The following is a 22,643-nucleotide window of genomic DNA, read 5'->3' as shown; positions in this document are numbered from 1 at the left end:
TTCTTTAAATTTTAAATAAATTGGCATAACACTTTTCTGTGCTAAGAAAAGTGGTTGTTTTTGGGGTTTTCTTTACACCAAAAAAAAGGACTGATTTCATGTAAAAGCAATCTATAAATGTTTATATTAAGCTCTAAGAAAATAAAAATGTAATATTAAATAAGGCTTCAATATGAATTTATTAATGTGGAGTTGTACCTGAGCAAAAGTGTTTCTTCTTTTATTCTATCAAAAACAACTATATTTTCTACAAGCTTTCACTCCACAGAACTAGGTACCCTTATTCTTTTGCTTTAATTAATTCTGTGATCCCCAAGTACCTTGGCAATCATTAAATACATTTGTTTTACTTGTATGATTTTACATTGATTTACGCGTATGATACACACATCATAATGAAGCAATGAATGAAACACTTCAGTTAAATGAAGCATGAAATGCCAAACTTAAAGTGAATAACCTGCAGCATGACAATGTCATGGAGGCTTTTTCTTAAGAGCACACATCAGAAGACTTACATTGTTTGATCGCAGAGAGACACGACCTCCACACCGAGCACAGAACTTGGTCCGGCAATAAGAGCATAAATGGCCACAACCATCTGCAAACTTTGTTTTATGACAGATTCCACATGTTGGGGCATCATCCTTGTGCTCTCCCTGGTAACGGCGGGCTTCTTCCCCTATCTTTCTTACTTGCTCTTTATAGCTTTCAAATTGTTGATGCAACCTCCTGCATAGATGAGAAAAAAGTTTATATAGCACGAATAGGAGGAAAGATTACTACTCTGTAGTTCTTTCAGTTTGCAACTCCACCTAATATTCTGGGCCTGTTCACAATACTACATGTACCTCAGATCAAATACACACTGCACACAGAAGATCGCATAGGGAAATGTAAAGGAAAATTATTCTTGAAGGTTTACTTCAAAAACTACAAGCAAGTAATTTCAATTGACCAGAAACTGATCCACATGCATATACCAAACAAAATTACCTACCATGCACCAAATAAAAGAAATAATTGTGTGATCAAATTTGCATCTTTTTAACCAACTTAATATATACATCAGGTGTAATCAAAATACGTAAATCAATCTCCAGTTTCAGTACTTTCAAAATCTAGATTACTAACATATGTAACAAATATTTCAAAACATGGTTCACAATGACCTTACAAGAACATGACAACATCTTTTTATTTCAAATTTATATATTAATAATCTGTTGTGTTTTCTCTTGTTAAAGATGAGAGACTACTTAATGCTTGCTACCCCTCATTACAGATATTTCTTCCAGCTTAGCATTAGAGGTTCCTAGGATGAAGACCAGTGTTGAAAGAAGCAGCACTTCTCCTCCAGCTGCCACAAACAACAAACACCCTGACCCTATGCCCACCATCTGGAGAAGCATGCTGCTGCACAACAGACTCACCTCCTAATCACAGCTCAAAAAGACCTGAGACAGCCTAAGGAGGAGACTCCAGAAGGGCAAAACTTGGTTTTTGCACAATGCCATGTAGAACCCAGGCTTTTCCAGATGTTTCTTCAAATATACATCACCATATAAAGTTTAAAACTCATGAGCAACTACACAGATTGTGAATAGAAAGAAGCAATCTTGAGTTTAATAATTTGAAACAGTGGGTGTATTGTCTATAGCGGTCTTGGTGATATCCTTTATCCTCTGCTCTGAGCTACCTACTTCCTTAATTAGCACTGACTCACACCATTTAACCAGTGTATTTTTAGTGACACAATTCCATGTTTCTGTGGGCGCACGTGTGTGTGTGTGTGTGGAGAACTTGTCTGGAGTTTTACGGTGTAAATGATCTGTGTTCTTTGTATGAAATACTTTTTTGGTGGGGTGGATATTTTTACTTTAACGTGATATTCAATCCTAAAAAATTACAGTTCAACTTAACTCACAGGAATTGTGGTAAAACACACATAATTCAGTTGGACAGGAATATTATTGCTTGTAAATTGGATTTCAACCAGCTCTCACACTAAAACCAGTAACATCACATGGGTGCATTCTAGTGAGAATGCAACAGCAAAAGCTAAGCAACTAAATAATCTATTCTCCCTAACTACAAACATGATGCATTATACTTAATGCTTTATGCAAATCAAAAGCTTGGCAGGAGCAGCAAGAGGGTTTGTCTTATTTTTTACTAACCTGCTTAAAAACCTTTGCAGTATTGAGTAAGATGAGAAAAGTAGGTCAAAGAATTAGGCAAAATACTGGAGAAACTTAATACTTTTTGCCATATAACTGGATTACACATATAAATTAACTTATCTTACACAGCTTCTCACTTATAATGCATAAAAACAACAGAAGACATTCAGGAATTTTTATAATAACCAGCTTAAAAAATGCAATTAAATAATGGAGAGGTCTGTAGGTAAATTTCTTATTACATCAAATATTCTATTAAAAAATGAAACCATGGAAACTAAATTCAGTTCTCCTACACTAAAGTAAAACCAAAAGCCCTGGCTGTTCACTAACATGGAAAGGGAAGATAACAGCAGGCACTGCCCCTCTTGCTGTTCTTTTCCAATTAGACCACCTACATTTGAACTTTTTTTGTCTCAAACAAAGCTCAGGAAGAGTATTAACACAATTATGTTTTTGCCCTTCTGTGTGCACCAAGGGGTAGATGAAGTTGCTACAAACTGGGCAAAACTTAAGTGAGATGAGATTGAAGTTCTTTATAAAGAAGTACCACTTGTTTATAGATTTGTTAATTTCTGAATCCATGTAAGACACACTTTACTATGAGGGGTTTGAAATCTTTATCTTTCATATCATACACGGCACTACAGAGGAAATGCTGACATTTTATCTACAGCAAGAACGGAACTGGAGAAAATGACTGCACATTTCCCAGAGCAGAAAGAATCTTGCCCTGCTCACAGCAGGTATGGTTCAATTGGCTCTTTTTTTAACCACCTTTCCTACTTTTTTGAGGAAAAAGCTGGATCTCTGTATCTCTGGCTCTTCTATAATGGTGGCAGAGAATCCTTCTCAATGGTTTTGCCATATACAGAAGTACTTTAAGCATTAAGCAAGAACTAAAATCCAGATGGTAGGTTTTGATTTGTTCCTTAACTTCCAGGCTATTGAGCACATTTTCAGCAGATGCAAGAAAAATTTTAAACTATTAAATATTCCTTAACATAGACAAGCACCTAAAGTAGTTAGACTAAAGACCTAATAAGAGCATATGATATAATGTCTTAGCAGACCCTTGAGGCAGACACCAATTCAATGCCTTCTAACAGAAAGAGCAACCAGACCACAGTGTAAGAGGGGTATACGCATACACCCATATGATTTTCATCACGCACCCCAACATTTATCTGGTTCTGCTAGTGAAGTGAAGGGCACTTGCAAGATTAGCTTACTCTGAGACATTACTGCAGCACTTCACTTGTGGAGACCTCCCAACACTCTGAACAAAAGAGCTGCATCCACACGAGCTGACATATGTGGGGAGGGCGCTGCTATTTCACACTCACAGGCACAGCACATATGCGTGAACAAAAAAAGATCCCACCATGGGAGAATCTTTGGGCACATCACATCTCCTATGACTAAACCGCTCTCTTCTGTTGCTAAAATACTGGAAAAACTGAGCAGCTTGGAGAGGGGCATCAGGCTCGGGACTTTACTGCGCCTGTGAGGGGTCAGCATCACCACCCACAGCACACAAAAGCCAATAAACACTTTGCATGTCTACAGGGAAAGACTTAACCCGCTCACTTTTACAATATACATAGAACCCAACATATGTTTAGTTTGCTGCTGGTTTTTTCTCCAAGAAAACATGATGGCTTCCTCCTCCTTTTTTTTCCAAAGGTATTTCACCAAAACCCTGCTTCAGCTGTGTTATATATGTACCATATTTTCATTTGAATATTCATTATTTTACTTTGACAGTGTAAATGAGTAAAAAATTACTGATAGGAAATTCTTCAAAGCTTTACTCACATCTTCATATACTTAGCAAAAACTGTAAGCCTTGGAGAACACTTGTGATAAATACCTTACATATGTTAAAGCTTTCAGACAGCTTACTGATATAATTAGGAGGACAAACAATGAACATTGAGGCCATTTATAACACCGACTGATCAAAAAGTGTTACATAAACACAGAGAAATTATCATGTATGTTGTTGAATTCTTTGGAGCTGGACCAAAATGTATACTTATTTTCTTATTATTTGAATTATCGAAAGCTGCAATTTTTTAACAGACTATATTATTGCTTCTTTTGCTATTTTAAATTCATGTATTAAATTTTATTTTGCTGTTTCAAATACCTATCAAAATTATTTGCACATATATGCTGAAGAGTAGAAAGCTTCAAAATAGCACATTTGCATATATATATACTCTGTATGCACAGATTTTATAAAAGATTTATTAAGATTTGTGTCTCTTGCATGCAGAGTTACATTCTAAACGACTTTAAATGTAGTGAAATTATATTTTGTACTTCCTTAGAAATCCAGTAGATGGCAATACAGATCGTATTTTCACTCTCCTAGTTCAATTCAAATGGTTCAATCTCGAAATTAAACACCTGATGTAATGTTATAAAAATATTATGCCCTGTCATGAGTTCATGTTAGTCGAAAAAGTGCCGCCTTCTAAGTGACACAGCCTTAAGTAACTATCCACCAGCAGCTACCGCACGTCTGAAAAAAGCTTAGTAAAACGCAGTACTTTGTCCTCTTCACCCACCACACAAACACATCACCACACAGAGCTCAGACAAGTTTTTCCATAAGATAAGCAGGCGTTTTACCAACGCCTGTTCTTAGCATTCTTTTTTTACGATAAATAAATAATTTAAAATGCAAACAGCAATATTGCATATGCCCACGAAGGCAACAGCTAGAGCTAAAAACCTCTTGGTGATCTTTAAGCATCCACGTTGAAGCTGTGACCTGAAAAACATTGTTCAGCTGCTCTGTAAAGCTGGAATTACCTCAGTTGCACCAGATGCCTTGTTGGTGTGCCAGCACTGCAGCACCCATCTATCTCATGGAGATGCTTCCAGAGGGAGCCTGGCTTTGCCCTCAGCCCCACCAGCACCTCAGCTGGGAAACGCTGTCAACTTGTCCTGGCTTTTGGGAATACACACTTGACAGCAAAGTCAAGACAGGCCCATTTTAGCAAGTTGCTGTGGATAGTTTTGTCTCAATAAAGAGAAATGAGGGGTTTATGGGGACTCTAGCATGTGTTGACAAGAAAAGCAGCTGAAGTTGAGTGGAGAAGTCTAGATATATTTTCTGGTTACTTCATTAATCATCCCATGACATATAAATCCATTATTAATATTTTTATCCTCTGTGCGGGCAGGACAAGTTAAGGTTGAATAGTAATGACATATCTAACTCTTCAAGCTCCCAAGTTCTTGATGTAGCAATGTTACTGTGTTAGTCTATTTGAAGTCCAGGATATTTTTAAATGTTTGGGGGTGTGCTGTTTTTTTAGCATGGGCAATACTTGGTTTGGTTATTTCATAAAGATTAAATAACTGCAGGATGTATTCATATTGCAAAATAAGTGAATTTGGATGTTAATATTTCTGTATTAATGCTATTATAGTATTTTTTTTTTTATTCAGTGTGAACTGTTGTTTTAAGAACCAAAGGCAAGCAAGACATGGTTTCTGTAAGCTGTGAAACAGGTAGCAATATGATGAATCAACTGATCTTTAGAGGTAAAAGAGGCCATGCTTCTGTAAAAGAAATACAAGCATTAATCAAAGGACTTCAAATGGTAGAGTTAGCAGCTTCCAAATCCACATTTTCTGCTGCACATACTGACTGTTTCTGGTCCCTTTGCTGTTTGCTACTGTCCAAATTGTCACTTTTCTGTGACTTTACCTTGCCCTAATCACATTTCCTGTAGGTCCTGTCTCTCATTCCTATACATTTTAAAATAAATATATCAAAATAGTAATTACAGACATATAGTATGTTCTGTATCCTACAATAAAAACAATAAATATTCCTCAAAATTTTAGATTTTACCTGGCCCGAAGTTTTCTTCATTCTTCCCTGTTCACTCAACACACAACTTCGTATCAACTCCATTTTCTCTCAACATTTTTCACCTCACCAGCAATCACCTTAATCCAGCTGGGCATCAGCCCTTCCTTCTCCACATGCCAAGATCTCTTCTTCCTCCCTGTTTTATTGGTGCAAACACAAATCTCACCATGGTTGTAACTCACAGGTCTGTCTCTCTACCTCACATTTGTCTCCTCTTCAAACTGAAGTGTTTGGCATAGATACTGACTCCTGTCCAGGGTGATCTATACACCAAACTTCTAAAATTGAAACAGAAATTTCCTTCTACCTCGAGCACAACTCACCACCCTCTCCATTCTGTTTTGCACTTGGGACCAATAACCACTGTGCTACACACTGGAGTCAGACCTACTTAGACCTTCACCTAAACTCTTGTGTAAGTTGTGGGGGTAATTTTGCAAATTAAAATCAAACCAAACAAAAAAACAAACAAAAAAAACCAAAAAAAAACCCCAAAAAAAACAAACAAAAAAAAAAAACACCAAAACAAAAATCACATAGGTTTAGCTGATTTCATATCTTTCCAGCTTAAACATTCAGCTCTCACTAGCTCATCCCTCAATTTCTTTCCTTGCCAGTGCAAGCCTGTCAGTCTGATAGTCTAATCACAGTTCTGCAACAAATATAATTTAATTTATTTTACCTCTCTCTTTGTATTCCTCCAATGAATCTGCTTTTCTACTGCATAAAACATAAACGGCTTATCTTCACCTTCAAAGATTTTGACAGCCTATTTCCATCCTGCCTATGATTTCTCATTCAGTACTGAGATGCTTCTGCTCAAGTTAAACTTTCAAGCAAGAATCACAGAATGGTTTGGGTTGGAATGGACCTTAAAGATCACCTAGTTCCAAGCCCCCTGCCATGGGCTGGGACACCTTTCACTAGACCAGACTGCTCAAAGTCCCATCCAATCTGGTCTTTGAGGACTTGTTGCCTCTAGCATGGGAGCATTAGGAACACCACCATTATCACATTATCCTCCTTAAAACTCTCCTTCATCTTGATTCCTGCAAAGATCTGAACAAAAATTAGATATGTCAAAAGCATGTTAAAACTTTTACTTAACAGGCTAGGCAATACAGACTCTCCTGTCTGTTCTTATTGTTCTATTATTTGCCTAATAGCCACAGTGCGGGCTGCCCCTGTCACAAAGATCACCTTTTTTTCTACGCATGTGAAAACCCCCACTCAGAAGAGTTATAGCCCACGACAAGAGCTTCCAGGCAGTATGGTAAAACCAATCTCCCAAAATTATTCAGAAACACATGAAGTTAATTTTTAAAATTTCTTTTCATCATGTTATGGTTCTAGTTATTTACTTTCTGCTTTCCAGCCCTCAGGCAATATGCTTAGAGCTTTCCTCAGGTCCATGAGGGGCAATGCATTTTTAATGACTTAGTATTTTCCTATAGGTCCATGACACCAGTCCAGGAGAAGCAAAACCACAACAAATTTTATTATAAGAATCATAATAAAATTCAGACTCGGCCAAGACAAAGGTTTCACTTACAGACCTCACACAGGAACTTAGACTGGAAAGTTGTTCACATGTAGCAGATACCTTTTCCCTCTATACAAGTTGTCAATTCCAATTCCTTCCTATAATCTATTATCAAGCACATAGTACCTGGCAGCATCCTCACAAGCCTGTACAGGCTGTTGCAAAGACGTCCCACACCTTGTCTAGAAAGTGTCCCTGCTCATCACATCAGAGAAGAGACACACCAGCAAAGTGGTGTGGGCTGCAGTGTATTCCCAGGGCTCTTATCTGGTGCCTTTTCACCAGCAGGAACAGTCATTTTCAAGTTAACATTTTACTTAGGGAAGGTTTTCTGCAAGCATATAAATGAGCTCATTAAATAACTTGTATAAAATGCAATTTTTCATCTTCCTGGAAGATTTCCTAATGTAGATTATTGGAAAACTTTATTTTCATATACTTCTATTTGTTGGTGGTTTTTTAAAATAACTACAGCCCACAAGCAGACTTTTTCCTTACACAACTGAAGAACTGTGAGTCAAAAATGTGCAATATCTACAATAAGGAATTTACATTCCAGCTTCCCACAGTTCCTCCCAAATGACCAATATCCTTTCTGAGGTAAAAATGAGAAACCAGAGAACAAAGCAAACAACACATAATAGTACTAAAAAAGGCATTGCTGAGGAATTTAGAAAGAAACTGTGCATGTCTTGTATTAAAAAGCATTTACATGTTGAGATATACTTAGTACTGAAGGAATCAGTGCCTTCTGCTCAAGCTCAGCTGGCAAAGTGACAGTTTGACTGGAGACAGTAGAAGGGTGGTGACAACACCTCACAACGTGTCAGTGCCTCTTCCTTTGGTCTTAACCAGTATGGCCATTCTAACATGCCTCTTACCTCTGTGGGCAAACTCACCAGTATCACTTATCCCATGAAACCATCACAGCTCTTCCTGTTTAATTTCTTCACCACTCAGCTATCCTAATGCAGATAGAGCAGCAGGAGAGCAGCTGGTTTGCTCTGAGAAATTGTCACCAGTTCCAAGTGAGAAAGTTCAAAAAGTTTCATAAGTTCATACAGAGCCGTTAGCAGCCTGGACTTTACCAAATGTAACATCTAAAAAGTTGTAGAAATGTCACTGTTACAGTCCCACTCTTACTACAGCATTAAAACACACATTCAAGCTAAGCACTGTCTACCTAATAAACACAGTGCTTATGATCTAGAAGCATATTCAGCTTTTTAAAGACTGCTGAAACTAGTCATGCAAAAAAACTGCAGAGCTGAATGGCTGTATTATTTTATTTGCCATTATTCATGCAATATTTGTTGCAGAAAAAACAGCCATAATGACCAAGGGACAGCAATACCCCTGCATGCAGACACAGGGTCAATCACTCCAGGAAACTCAGTGGGGTTAGATGAGACTGAAAGAAAGAAAATCTGACTCCATACAGTTGCATTAATGTTTATGGATTTTAAAAAAAAGCAGAATTAGAAACTGAGGAAGACGATTTGACTGCAGTTTGAGAATCTCTTGCACTTGTACTGTCAAACCTGGGCATTTTAAGAAATAAAGCTCTAGCATAGAACAAGACACTAATATTGCTTCTATGTGGCTTTATCAGGAATATGTCTTCTAGAAAAAAAGGCTAGATAAAACAAGCAAAATCAAAATAACATGATTTTCTAAAAAGATTGTCTTAAAACTGAATTTGATTTTCTACAGACATTACTTTAAAACTGAATTTCAGTTCCCAAAAATTTGTCAGCTTAAGTCTCCGTAAGATCCTCCGTAAAAAAGGCCTGAGAAATTTTCTCCTGCCTACCCACATTACCAGATTGATGCGTTAAGTTTTAGCTTTCATATTTTTTAGATTCTGTACTGCCTCAGTGTGTGACTCTGAACTTCATTTAAAGTGTTAGCAAGTTCTCTTCACAGGGTAGTTAGACAAAACAATCCTTTTCCAGACTGAGAACCAAGAACATCTTTGCAGCTTAAGCTTAAGAAGTGTAAACAGCAGCAAATTGAGCAGAGCAAAGCGGGAGGATGGGACTTCACAACCTGAAGCTGTAACTGGACAATTGACCCCAATATGTAAATGGACCAAAACTTATAAAAGTGTGAAAACTCATGACCAGGTGTCCATCTTGTGTCCATCTTGAGTCCATCCTGGGTAGAGCCCTGGCTGGGCTCTTGTGCTGCCCAAGGTGTATCCTTTGAAGGCCTTTCAATAAATACCTACTTTATTCCTTTAACTCTGTTTAGCCTCTGTTCCAAGTAGGCTCTTTAGGCATCAAGAACACAACAAGGAGAGCATCTTCCAGCATCTCTTCAATTCACAACACTCTTACAATTTAACCCCTACTAAACCGGAAAGTAATCTCAAGATTCGTCTCTTCTCAGCTATTTCAGAAACAAAGATCTATAGATCTATTCACCAATTTTATATATATATATATATATATATATATATATATATATATATACACACACACACACACATATATATACACATATATATATGGTAATATATATATGTAGTTATTTTGTTTGATTTTTTTAATAAATAAAGTAGTTTCATGCAAGGCTTACTTAAATTATGAAATCAGGGCTTACTCTAACATAAAGAGAAAACAGACAAAAATAATAAAGGCAATAATGTTAATTTGCCTTTGCAATTTCAGTGAAATGCTTTCATTCTCTGTGGTTTTTTAATATAGCATAACAGAAGAACTGTTTTAGTGTAGGTGTATGGCAGAAAACAAAGATCCCAGAGACACCCAACCATGCCAGTACCATTTGTGACATTACAGTGCATATCCTTTTACATTACTGCATTTGCAGGTACAAATAATTTTCATACACAGCTACTTATTTAAAAGAACAAGCCCTGAAGAATGTTAGACAGAGCTTCTCTCATACAAACTTCTAAAAAGACTGCTGGAAAGCCTCTTAAAATTTTTTCCTTATCAACTGACTAAGTGACATCTTCATTTATTTAAATATTACTGATTACCAATATTACTGATCACTTAAATATTACTGAATTTAATCCATCACCCCACTCTCTTCCCCATGTTGTATAATAGACCACAGAACTTGTCTCCTGAATGAGCTGACCTATGTCAGCTTGCGGTGACATAACAATGCTTTAATGCCAAGGAGTGATCCTTTAAGTAGGAGTCTCTGTACTCCACAGGAAATTTCTGCAGTAAAATACTATTTTGTGAAGCAGCTCTGCCAGCAAATGTCCCTTAAAATACATTAAATATATGAGTAAAGAATGATTTGATTTATTTTCTCTTCAAAAACATCAGTTTCATTTTATTATGGAATACAAATATCATTTTTTTAAGCTAAACTTCACCACAATCAAATTTTTGTGAACAGACAAAACCTAATCTGTTTTTCGACTGACATGAAACAGAATTAAATAGTGTTCTCTTCAATTTATTGAATTAATTTATTGAATCACATAATATTGCTACTGCAGGCACTTTTTTCTCTAAGGATGGTCATCATATCACAACCAACCAGTCATAAAACTCAGAATATTAAGAAAGGAGCAGGGCAGGGAGAAGAGGATGGGAGTGGAGAGGCAGGGTGCTACAGGTGAGTAGAAAAGCTCAATTTAAGAATCACAGAATGAGGAAAAAAGATTAATGAAAATCTTAAGGAAAAGTTTTTAAAACGGAGGCAGAGATTTGCACTACACAAAATCACACACACAGGTACAACTATTTAGCTCTCTTGTACTAAATACAGAACTAATAACCAGCAGACATATTATTGAAGCAACACATGAGAAAGTGAAAGAGAAGCCCATTTATCCAACAGAACAAATTTTAAAAACAGTTCCTTAATGCTACCCTATCTGAATAGCAATTAGCAACCAGAGTAAGAATAGAGCCTGCTATACTCTGACAATATTGGTTTTGCTACAGTCACACACTGGGAAAAGATGTTTAAACATACTATCATCTGCTGCAAACAGTACAATGCACATAAGGTAAAAAAAAAATTCTCAGTGATGGAATAGATCCCTTCAGTCAGTTGGCACCTGGTAAAAAGTTTGGAAAGTTGGGAGGTATGGGTCCTAATTTCAACAGGAAATTACTTGGGATCAATGCTTACCAAAACAGTATTCTGAAGCAGTCTTTTTCATACATGCATTTGGAAGAAAAAAGAAATCTGAGTATTTTTGGCATCCAATGTGTTAAACAGATGATAGGTATCAGATGGCAATACAGGGTGAGTAGCAAAAATATGACAAACCACAGTGGTCTGTAAACAGAGCAAAGCTACTGAAATTCTAACTACCATATGGTGGTAACAAACAGGACACGTGCAAAACAGGAAAAGATCTCACAGTGAGGGGTGTGATAGGAGCCAGCAAGATGCAGAACTGAAAAAAAATACAATAGGACTGCAAGCGCAACAGTGATAATGTTTCAAATTAATTATATTCAGCTGAGGCTCACTGTGTACAGTATGTCTTCTACCTAAAAATAATTTAACAGCCTTGCTGAGAGCATCTCTAATTTATCATCCTGTTCACCTTCCTTTATAATTTCCATATTACAAAGAACAAAAAAGGCTCACACATCTATTTTAAATATACCATCAAAGTGCTTGAACACAAGATAATGATTAAGCTTGTCTCCAGCATTACTTAATTCTCTTCATTCTTCTGGATGCCTAAGTAAACACAAATGAAAAGCATATGGCATCTTAGTGAATTAGAAAATTAGAAAAGGAGAACATTAACTGGTTTATTTTATGCTTTAAACATGCCACATGGCAAAATTAAAAATGTCAAGGCTCTTTATGATATATTTTAATTTCTTTTCTAACATGTGTTCTCTGTTTAAGTTAAATGTCTGTGGTAGTCCGTCCTGGAGAGGATGGGCTGTAAAACAGCCACACTGCAGACAGCAGAACTTTGAGAGGCGAGGACAGATAACATCTAGTAAGGTTATGGTGAGAGGTGGGTGAGAAGAAGAGAATGATGGGAACAGTTATGTAAATTAAGTTATTCCTTATAAGGTTATGTTCTGAGCCCTGCCCTCTGATTGGTTCCATATAAGGTGTTGTTTCTGTTCCTCTTTGTTCATTGGTCCCCTGCTCTGAGTTAATGTCTATGTAAGGTTGTGTTTGTCTCATTTTGAGGTCTTCTGGAGTAGCTCCCTACAGTGTACAGCTTATGTTTTTGCTGCTCATTGATTGCTAGCGCACCTTTTATTTTACTTTATTAAACCTTGGTTTCCAAACACTCCAGTCGTACCCATCCCTATTGTATTTACTGCCATGCTCCCGGCTGATCTGGTCCCAGGGTTGCACTTTGTGGGAGCAACGAGGGCTCATCCACTGTGCAACGCAACCAATATCCTCAAAATACTACTTGTGAAAGAAAACCAGTAGCATTTTTCTCCACGTTTTTAACGCCTACTTTTGTCCAGAATATCACTGCTCATAACTGTTTTAAGAACATTGTTTTGAGTTTGAAATTATTCTCAGAAGAAAAATTGAACCTCTTTTGTGATGAGTATTCTTGCTTCTTGATGCTCACTGAGACTATACAAGCTGAGAAATAAACCTCTGTCAGCAAAAAAAATTTCTGCAAAATTGTTTCACCTGATGAAGCTGTTGAGCAGAAAGTGTAAGTCCAAAATTAGTGTACTATTTATTAATGTGCTATTTTTTTCTTTGACCTACATTTCCACAGCAAGGCCTACAGAAAAACTTGACATTCAATTTTCGGTTTTCTTCTCCTATCCTTCCTGTATCTATCAACATTTTGATTGATTCCCAAGCCAACTACTTATGGCCAAACTCTTATGAAAAGACATTACCATAAAAAAATCTAGTCCACACAGTTCAGTACTGCTAATATTTCAAAATATGGATTTTATTTGTATAATAACACATATTGGAAAAATACCATTTGGACAACATAGCAGAAGGATATCAAAAGGAATGCTTCAGTTACTATGTGCTCATTCATCACATCCAGTAGACCCACTGCAGTTCTCTCCTAAGGAGTCATACCCATCACAGGCATGATTTTAAGAGAAGAAAAGCTTCTGCCAACCTATTTACCATTTAAGTCCTAGCAGAAAACCCCAAAGGCTCATTTTAAACCAATAATGTCTTAAATAACAGGAGTGCGTGTCTCTTGGGAAACACTGCACAAAGTCTACTAAACTGTTTTATGATTCTGCCCACTACACTGAAGTACCCATAAATTTGGCAGAGAGATATTTCTCCAAAGGTTTTCCTTGGTTAGTATTTTTCTGCTCTTCCATAGTGGTTCTCACAACAGCTCACTAAGCAGTGTACAGCCACAGAGATTCAGGCTCCCTGATCATTTCAAACCACCACAGAGGTCCACAGGCTGCTGAACCATCACATGCCATAAGCCCAGACCTTCAGAAAACTTGGTTCAGTCCCACAGAAGGCTCCAGGTACAAATCTGATACTCCAGTGTAACTGTGTCTGTAGACAAAGCACTGAAGATTCTTGAATGACCAATAATTTGTTCCAGAGCACTTGGATCTAACCATACCATCAGTCTCCTCTTTACTCTCTAGTAGGAATAGGTATTTCATTCCCCTTAGATAACCCTTTGCAGAGCCAAACACTGTAAAGATTTAGTTCCTGTCATAACTCAGTATTTTCTTAACCTAAAAATGGATTTCCAGACGGAGCTAGATGTAAAGGAAGAATATCAGTCTTTTACATCAGACATTCTTATTGCTTGAGCCAGCAGCCAGCAGAGTTCTTGTTGTTTTGATGACACTGACTTGCCCTTCTACCAAATCCACAGATTTTTCACAACATGGAAGAGTCACAGAATGCAAGCACTGTTTTGCAGTCTTGTTCTGTACCACATTTTAAAATGCACTCTCTCCCCTTACATGGGATACATAATTTAAAATCCAAGGCTGTGAGTCAAGAGTGCTCAAGTGACATTTGTATCCACTATATTGTACCATATTCTCTAAAAGCTGAACAGAATGATGAAGAGTGGAAGCTGTTTGGGTATCCAGAGTGAGATCCTTCAAAATGGATGATGATGTCTTATCAGCTCCCTCCACCCAAGTGGAACAACTAAAAATTTCTTTCTGTCAGCTATAATCTGAACAGCCACAGCACATTTCTGTAGTAAAAGAAAAATCTGGAGGCTTCAAGAAAATTCCTGGATCTGGCCAACAGTAAAAATACTGAGAGCTTTTCCATGTTGCAAAGAAAATCACCTACCAAGCCATCTGTGCATCGCACCACACTTTGGTCTGTCGCCAGGACAGCAAAGAGGTGAGCTGGACCCAGAACACTGACATCATCCAACCATGTCACTGATGTGGCCTCATACACGCCAGCTTCACAAGAAGTAGGAAGCTAGGTACAATTTGCCAGAAAAAATTGTTATATTTAATGATGAGGCAACAAAATCCAACTTGGCTGATGAAAGGCAGTAATTTTCCTACCTGAAAACAAACAAGGAGTAGGTATCTCTGAGTAGCAGCCACTCTCACCTTTTTTTTTTCCTCTAAATATATTGCCAAGATTATCAAAATAATATCCTGGTGTGACCAATAATATGTGTATATTCAAAAATCTTTCTACTAGGACTGCACCATGTGAAATGCCATTTCTAGCACTTTAGGAAGAGGTGACTTAGGATATGCTATGCTATTTTCTGTGATGAGGACTGAGATATATGAGATTTTTGTGTGTTCTAGATTTTCTGTCTTTGCTCACTGCCACTGATATTATAATTTAGTTATGTCACAGGTCATTAGAAGACCAAAATATATATGTAAAGAAGACTGCAAGAAGGCAGAGTCTTAGGAACTAAAATCTCTAGATAAGAAGTTTGAACCAAAATCTGCTAGGTACCCTATTTCATGTAATTTTGTTAGATCTAGTCACCAGGGGGATTATTTGGTATTTGATATGGATTCCTCAGCCAAATCACTACACTGTTAGGAGCCTGGAAGTATTACTTTTTTAGCCTGCAGGAGTGTGGAAGCATTGCTTTACACACTTTGTGTCTTTACCTAGTTGAATACCAGGGAATTATGACTGGTGGTATGTATGACAAATGGCTGATAAATAGTGGAGTGGTTGCAAACATTACAATGTAAATATTATCATCACCTACAATTAAATATATTACAGCTTTAAGTTTAGGTGAATTGTTTTTACTAGACCATAAAACACCTATTAATGCTCTTAGGAAACCTGTTCCTGAGTTAGGAAGACGTATATGATATGAGCTCATTAACATTCTTGCAACATGGTGACATCAAAAGCTTTAGTTCCAGGTAATGTAATAAAAATGGCCCCTTCTAGAGGAATTAAATATCAAAATTAAAAAAAAATAAATTAAAAGATAAGAAAAACAACTGAAACCAATAAATTATCTAAGTCTTGGAGTTCAGGAAGTGTGTAACACTGTATTGATGGGATCTGAAGCTATGTAATGCATTAACTTGATGATAAGAAGCAAGTCTTGTTCAGGGAATACTAAGAGATCAACACCTACTAGGTGAATCACACTCACCATTAAAAATGCATGCCCTGCTTCCAAGGACAGTCACTTCAACTCCCATCCCTCAGTGCTTATGCTGCCTTTTGCCACTAGATTAAAAAGCTTTTAGTAGTGAACACTGTGTGTGTATGAAAGTGTTTACACTTTATAATTAAGTCACCTTTTGATCTCCTGTGTGATAGAGATTGAAATCTCTAAATCCTCCACTGCAAGTTTCTCCAGCATCTGAAACATTATTGTAGCTCTTAACTGAACCTTTTGTGACCTTTCAACAAGCTTTAAAAATATAATGCCCTAAGAATTGTGTCCTTCCTTTATCCTTTTTCCAAATGCTGTACTACAAATGCCAAGGGTGAATGTCGGACTTAATGGTCCAACAGTCTCCAGGGTTATCCAAGTGCCCCTTTTGAATACTGCCTCTGTGTCAGGAGTCTGACAAATTTACAGAATATTCTTAATTCCCAAAAATTTAACAACGGAAAACAGATCATCAACCAGCCAGAGACTTCTGCAGCCACATCTTCAGTCTTCTTGTGCACAAATAATTCAGGCCTATTTATTTAAAAATATTTATCAGAGGCAGGTGATGTCACAAGTTTTGTTCCGTTATTATCCAAGTCAGAAATGACTTCTTGTCCTCACGGGATGTAAATACACTTTTACCTTTTATCCTATGTACAAAAATAAAAATTTAGCAAATTTTTGTACATCTGAAAAAGGGCCAGCATCTTCCTTAGGGTGTCTTCTGTCACATTACAAAACTATTTATTTGCTATCTCTTACCAACTCCCAATACACAAAGGTATTTTGTAAGTTATAATTTTAAACAGTTTGTATTTATAAGGAATAAAGACAAATAAAAATGAATAAAGGCAGTTGGTGCTGCAGCACTACTAAGGTAGATCTCAGTTACTCAATTAAAATACCATATTCCCTAGAAGATATTCCATATTAAACTTGCCAGGATAGTGTTGAATGCAAGCAAATGAAAGTTTCAAAGTCTTACATCAGTATTTTCATCTCTGAAAAAAACCCAAAAATATTGCCCTATTTTCTTTTTTGTAGTGTCTACAAAGAACTGCATGAAACCTTTCTTCACATAAAATCTTTCCTACTCTCAGTAAGCACATTTTACATTTTTTAAAGTACAAAAATTAACTTTCATTTTTATGATGCAGAGGATTTACAGATGAAGAGTCCTACATAAGTACTTAATGAAAATTAAGACAAAAATGAAAAATTTAAAATGAAAAGTGTCAGTAATTTCTTATGAAAAAAAAAACCATAATTTTCTTGGCCAGTCAGGTGTATGCTTTTCCTGTGATCATTTGTACTACTGAAAAATTTTCAAAGTCTGAAAAAATAGCTCCTTCTAATGAACAAATAAAAATCAACTGTCCCTCCTTAAGAAAGAAGGCTCACTCTTCTAATGTAACCATTCTACCCCCGCCCCCGTCAAAAATGCTAGATAATGTGAATTGCAATAGCATTTAAATGACTAAGCCTTATCTTATTTTCATCAAAAAAATTACATCTATTATTTGCAGCAAAGTGCTTCCCTGTGTTCTCCCGTTATTGTTTTCTACTAATGTTCCTTAGCTAAATCACAAAGTCTTCAGCTGGGAAATTCCTTAGGAACAATTCTGCAATCCTTTCTTCACCCTACTTCCTATTTTTAGCTTTCAGATGTTGGCAGGTAGAAAAGTCGATTGCTTGCAAATCCTGAATTTCAGCAGAGCTCCTTTGATTTCCTTCTTCGAGGTTGCAGCAGACAATTAGTATGTCCCTGCTGTCAGAAAAGTTCTTAATTGAGTTCATGAAAAGGCTTTTGAATTCTTGACTGAAGTGGAACACTCTTGTTTATAGCTCGTGGTGCCATCATCGCTGCCAGGCTATGAATAGCTCTTCCGCTTCCCCTCGCGCGCTCTCCAGCAGAGGAGAGGCTGCGGCCCCTCGGCAGCTCCGCTGCCACAGTCGGCACTGCTGGCAAACCTTCGTATGCCTGGCAGAGATCACCACTGTGCCACTGCTGGAGGTGTTCTCCAACAGGCTTGGGCTTTCATCTAAACTCACACACATTCAGCTCCCACAAAATCCAACATGTCACCATAAAGAAAAGAAACCCTGAGTAGCTGTTGTTCAATTCTTCTTGCCATCTTCTATGAACCAAAATGACCACTACCAAAAACATCTAAAAAGCCTAATTCAGAAAAAGGATATTTCTATGAGCTGAAATTCGGACATTTTTTCATATAAAGTTTGAGACCTCCAAACAATAATGTGGCACTCTGTGATTTTCTTCAAGTGAATCTCAGTTTTAACCTTTGAATATTTATTGTGATTTCACTTAGATAAGTGTTTAGGTCTGACAAGGAAATGATTTGCATTTTTTGTAAGGAGAGCAAATACGGATTCACACAATTAGAGTGACAAGAGTTGGGGGCCGAAAATAAAATTTCCAGATTAAACCTTTGTAGATGCTGAAAACAAAAAGGGAGTAGATGACAATACAAATACTGCTCTAGGGAAAAAAACAAAAAATTTAAAGTACAGTGTCAGACAACTTTTGTCACTTATTCATTTTTAGCACTTTCAGAATCTTGTGAATATACTGTTCTGCTATTCAATTTTCCTCTTCTCTATTTAGAAAATACTAGCTGCACTAGCAGGCTTCTCTATGTCAAGCCAATATCGCTCTATTTGTTTTACTTCCTTCCTTATTCATTAGCTGAAATGATGAAGTCAAGAGGATTAATAAGTAAGAAATTTTCTGTTTCTAGATCTGACAGTGCAGCAAATTTCATAATGTACTAGATTCTTCAGAGACACATTCATTTAAAATGTGTCTTAGTTTTTTAAGAGACTGGCGACTGTATAAACAAACTAAACAATAGCTGCTTAACTCAGCACCTTAAACCACAAGCCCCTTCAACATAGTTGTTCCCAAAAAAACGTTCCAAATAGCATGTCAAGGGATGCACTACATTCCGAGTCAGGCAGCCGAATCCTGCCCCTAGTGGAGTCTATTGTGTAATTATCTCAGCTAAAGCAGAAATCTGTTTTTGATTGCCCTGGCCCTGCCTGAGCTGCTTTCGTTTTAGTTCTGGAAACAACTGTCTAGCAAAATAATAAGACAAAGCAGAAGCCTGCTATACTCTTTGAAAAAGTCACTTATTCTGGGGAAAAAACCCCAAACATCTTCCATGCACATAGAGACACAACTCCTTCTTTCTCCCCTGCTCAGAAAAAACAAAAAAAAATACCCCAAACAAAACAAAAAACAAATACAAAAAACCAAAGAAAACAAAACATCCTCTTTTGAAAAGGAAGAGCATAGCAGAATGCTTAATTCAGACAATTAAATTGCATCAGCACTTTTAAAAAAAAACTCATGCATACTTCAGAAATTAAGAACCACAGTAACAGCACTTGTGTAACTCCAACATAAGCGGTGTCTGTTATCAAATTTGTTATTCTTTTGAACTAACCTAAATTCACATTGATAAGGCACAAATCCACACTCAATCTAAATATTATCTTTCTGCTTGTGCTTTAATAACCATCACATATCATGCCATCATTCAAAGTTGATAGTAATACTTAATTATAAAGGACTGTAGTTTACCCATGCTGAAATAATTCCTCAGGCTAATGTTTCATACATTGAGTTAATGAAATAAAAATATTTCTGCCACTTTCTATGTCATGAATTCCATGTACTTACAGTGTCTTTTGGGTCATTGTATGTGAAAATTTCATGCAACATATGTACAGAACATCTGTATGTCCAACACTGTTCAAGTACGTGATCATATAAATGAGTAAAACCATTCTGATCAGATATGGCTGTATTAGAACAACCAAACAATTTCACATTCCATTCTTGGTGAAATGCTTTACTGTTCTCTCATTTGAGGTCTTACATATATGTACATCCTCAATCTGCAAATGAAAAATGTTTCTTCTTGGGATAGCAGAAAGGTAAAAGTAAGCAAAGATGTCACAACTAACTAAATACCTGATTCAGATGAGAAGAAAAACAGGGATCTCACAATTTCTGAATTACAAATGCACATGAATTTTGTTCTCCAGGATCTTCCCATGCACTCTCACTATGGTTAGCATATAGTAGAGATTTGAAATTATAGTAGTTTCCTCAAGTTCACAAAGGATCCAAAGCCAAACCCAAGAATCTTACTTGAGAGTGGATAGTCTTATCATGACCCTTAATTATTTCTCTAGCAAAACTAGATCAAGAAAGCCACAGCCTGGCACACAGCCAGCATCTTCATGCTTAAACATACAGCTAAGTGTATTAAGAGCTGGAGGTGAAGAGGTGGCAGGTCTGCTCATAGTCAAGGGGAGGATGGTAAGAATAGTAGGTTTTTGGTTTGCTGCTGAGTCATACTAATACAGATTGTGTCTTGTAGGTACAAGAAGAACAAGAGGTACCTACAAAACTGACTGTTGCACTGGATGGAGTGGGAGGTGAAAAGGTGGACACAAGAGAGTTGATGAGTGAGGTTTTATTGCTTAAAACTTAACTTGCAGGGAAGAATTTTTACTGATTTAAAGGTAAAAGGGACTGACCCAAATAGAAGTGCATGTCAGAGACACATCTAAGATGAGATAAAAGGCTGCACATGGTCAGCTAGATAGAGTTTAAAAGCAGGAGAGTGGACCAGAAAAATGCAGTAAGCAAGGTACCAAAACTCAAAAATATAAGGTGGGGGGGGGGGGGGGGGAGAGGGGCGGGGTTATGTGCTGCCTTAATCAATTAAATGCAGTTCTGTCACTTTTATGAAGTCACTAAATTTCTTCTATTTTAAAAATAGTGTATTCTTTCTTTCTACTTGGAGACTAACAATGCCTAGATTTGTCTCAGACTCTTTTAACTAAATATTTAATTTCTTCTGGTATACAAGAATATACAAACCTAAAAATGCCTACCTTCTTTAACAGTTAATTAAAAGAGGAAGGTATCAGCCAAAGTAGGTAATTTTCTGAAAATCTCTTCTCCATATGAGGAATTAGATGGATATATGGATATCCATAAATGGATATAAGTGGATATATGGATATATACAGAACTCCAAGAAACTATATGGATATAAGTGGAACTCCAAGAACAGCCACCTAGAATTTTTGGTGAAGACCTATTTAGTACCTATTTAGTAGAAGCTGAACTAAGGAATCTGAACACTTTATTGGTCTTTGCTGCATGTTTCTTATGCATGCATTTATCTTTACTCTTTGTGGGTCCTGCTGCTTTACTAGTCTTTTATTTCTCATCTTCATACAAGATGAGAGTCCAGAGTCATAGAAAGTCATCCAGACATACAAACAATCAGGATGAGAGCTACAGGATCATGCAAATCCTCTGCCTTTCCTAAACTGCCATTCTCTAATATGTTTCATTAAAGAGCTTAAAATTAACCAAGTTTAAAAGAGCAGTACTTGGAATTTTTTTTTCATTCTCTCACAGAGCTTTTAAACAATTAAAAAAAAACCTCTTAAGATTACTGCCTAAAATTATAGCTTGAAAACAGACTTTTTATACTTTCTCTTGCTTTTCTTCATTGTAAACATTTACAGAGGACCTTTTCAGCTATTCAGTACTGTATAGTATGTGATATTTTTGAAGCGAAATGACATTCCAAACACACCACGGATTGCAATGTTACAAGTTACTACCAAGAAATATAAAAGTCAGAAACCAAAAAGATGCCATTACCAACACACAGTCCATACCCTGAGAGAACCTGTAGTTGACAATTTGTAATTTCTACAGAAAAAAAAATTCACAGCAAGTGGTTTGAAGAATATCCTTAAAAGAAAGGAAGATGAAACTAGATTTGCTTGAAAACATAATGAATGAGGGCATGCATTTTATTAAACTCTTTTCCTAGAACCGTGCTTCTATTCATGAAGGAAAAATACTAGAGGTAGTTCACAAGTGTCTTTTACAGCTTCAAAAGATGTATTGGGTTTGCATGGCCAGGTTTTGGTAGTCGTGGGGTTGTGGTGGAGGCTGCAGGGGTGACTTTGGTGAGAAGCCACTAGAAGCTTCCTACATGTCTGGCAGAGCCAATTGTAGCTGGATCTAAGACAGATGTGCTGCTGGCCAAGGCTGGGCAAATCAGAAATGGTGTAACACCTCTGTGACAACATACTTAAGAAAAAGAATTTTACACAGTTGTAATTGCAGATAGAGAAGAGTGGGGTGAGAACCTAAGAGAGGAAAGCTCTGCAGGCACCAAGCTCAGTGGAGAAGTAGGGGCAGGAGGTGCTCCAGGTATTGGAGCTGAGATTCCCCTGCAGCCTGTGGTGAGACCATGGTGAGGCAGCTGTGCCCCTGCAGCCCATGGAGGGCCACAGGGATGCAGAAATCCACCTGCAGCCCTTGGAGGAGACCCACACCAGAGGTGGTGGGTGCCTGAGAGGAGGCTGAAACCCATGGAGACCCATGGGAGCAGAGTC

General features: G+C 37.1%; 1 protein-coding gene across 48 annotated transcripts in view; it reads right to left on the bottom strand.

Moving 5' to 3' along the window:
• RIMS1 (regulating synaptic membrane exocytosis 1) overlaps positions 1-22,643 on the bottom strand; it is a 305,873-nt gene that overhangs the window by 188,672 nt on the left and 94,558 nt on the right. For all 48 annotated transcript variants that reach the window (XM_064412406.1, XM_064412356.1, XM_064412378.1 and 45 more), the window contains one exon: positions 519-732. In XM_064412406.1, coding sequence (XP_064268476.1) covers positions 519-732 — 214 coding nt within the window. The remainder of the gene's footprint in view (positions 1-518; positions 733-22,643) is intronic.

The sequence above is a fragment of the Passer domesticus genome, chromosome 3, assembly GCF_036417665.1.
Source record: "Passer domesticus isolate bPasDom1 chromosome 3, bPasDom1.hap1, whole genome shotgun sequence".
Classification (NCBI taxonomy): Eukaryota; Metazoa; Chordata; class Aves; order Passeriformes; family Passeridae; genus Passer; species Passer domesticus.
Note: the sequence above shows the minus strand (reverse complement) of the source record. Positions and strands in the feature narration are given on the sequence as shown.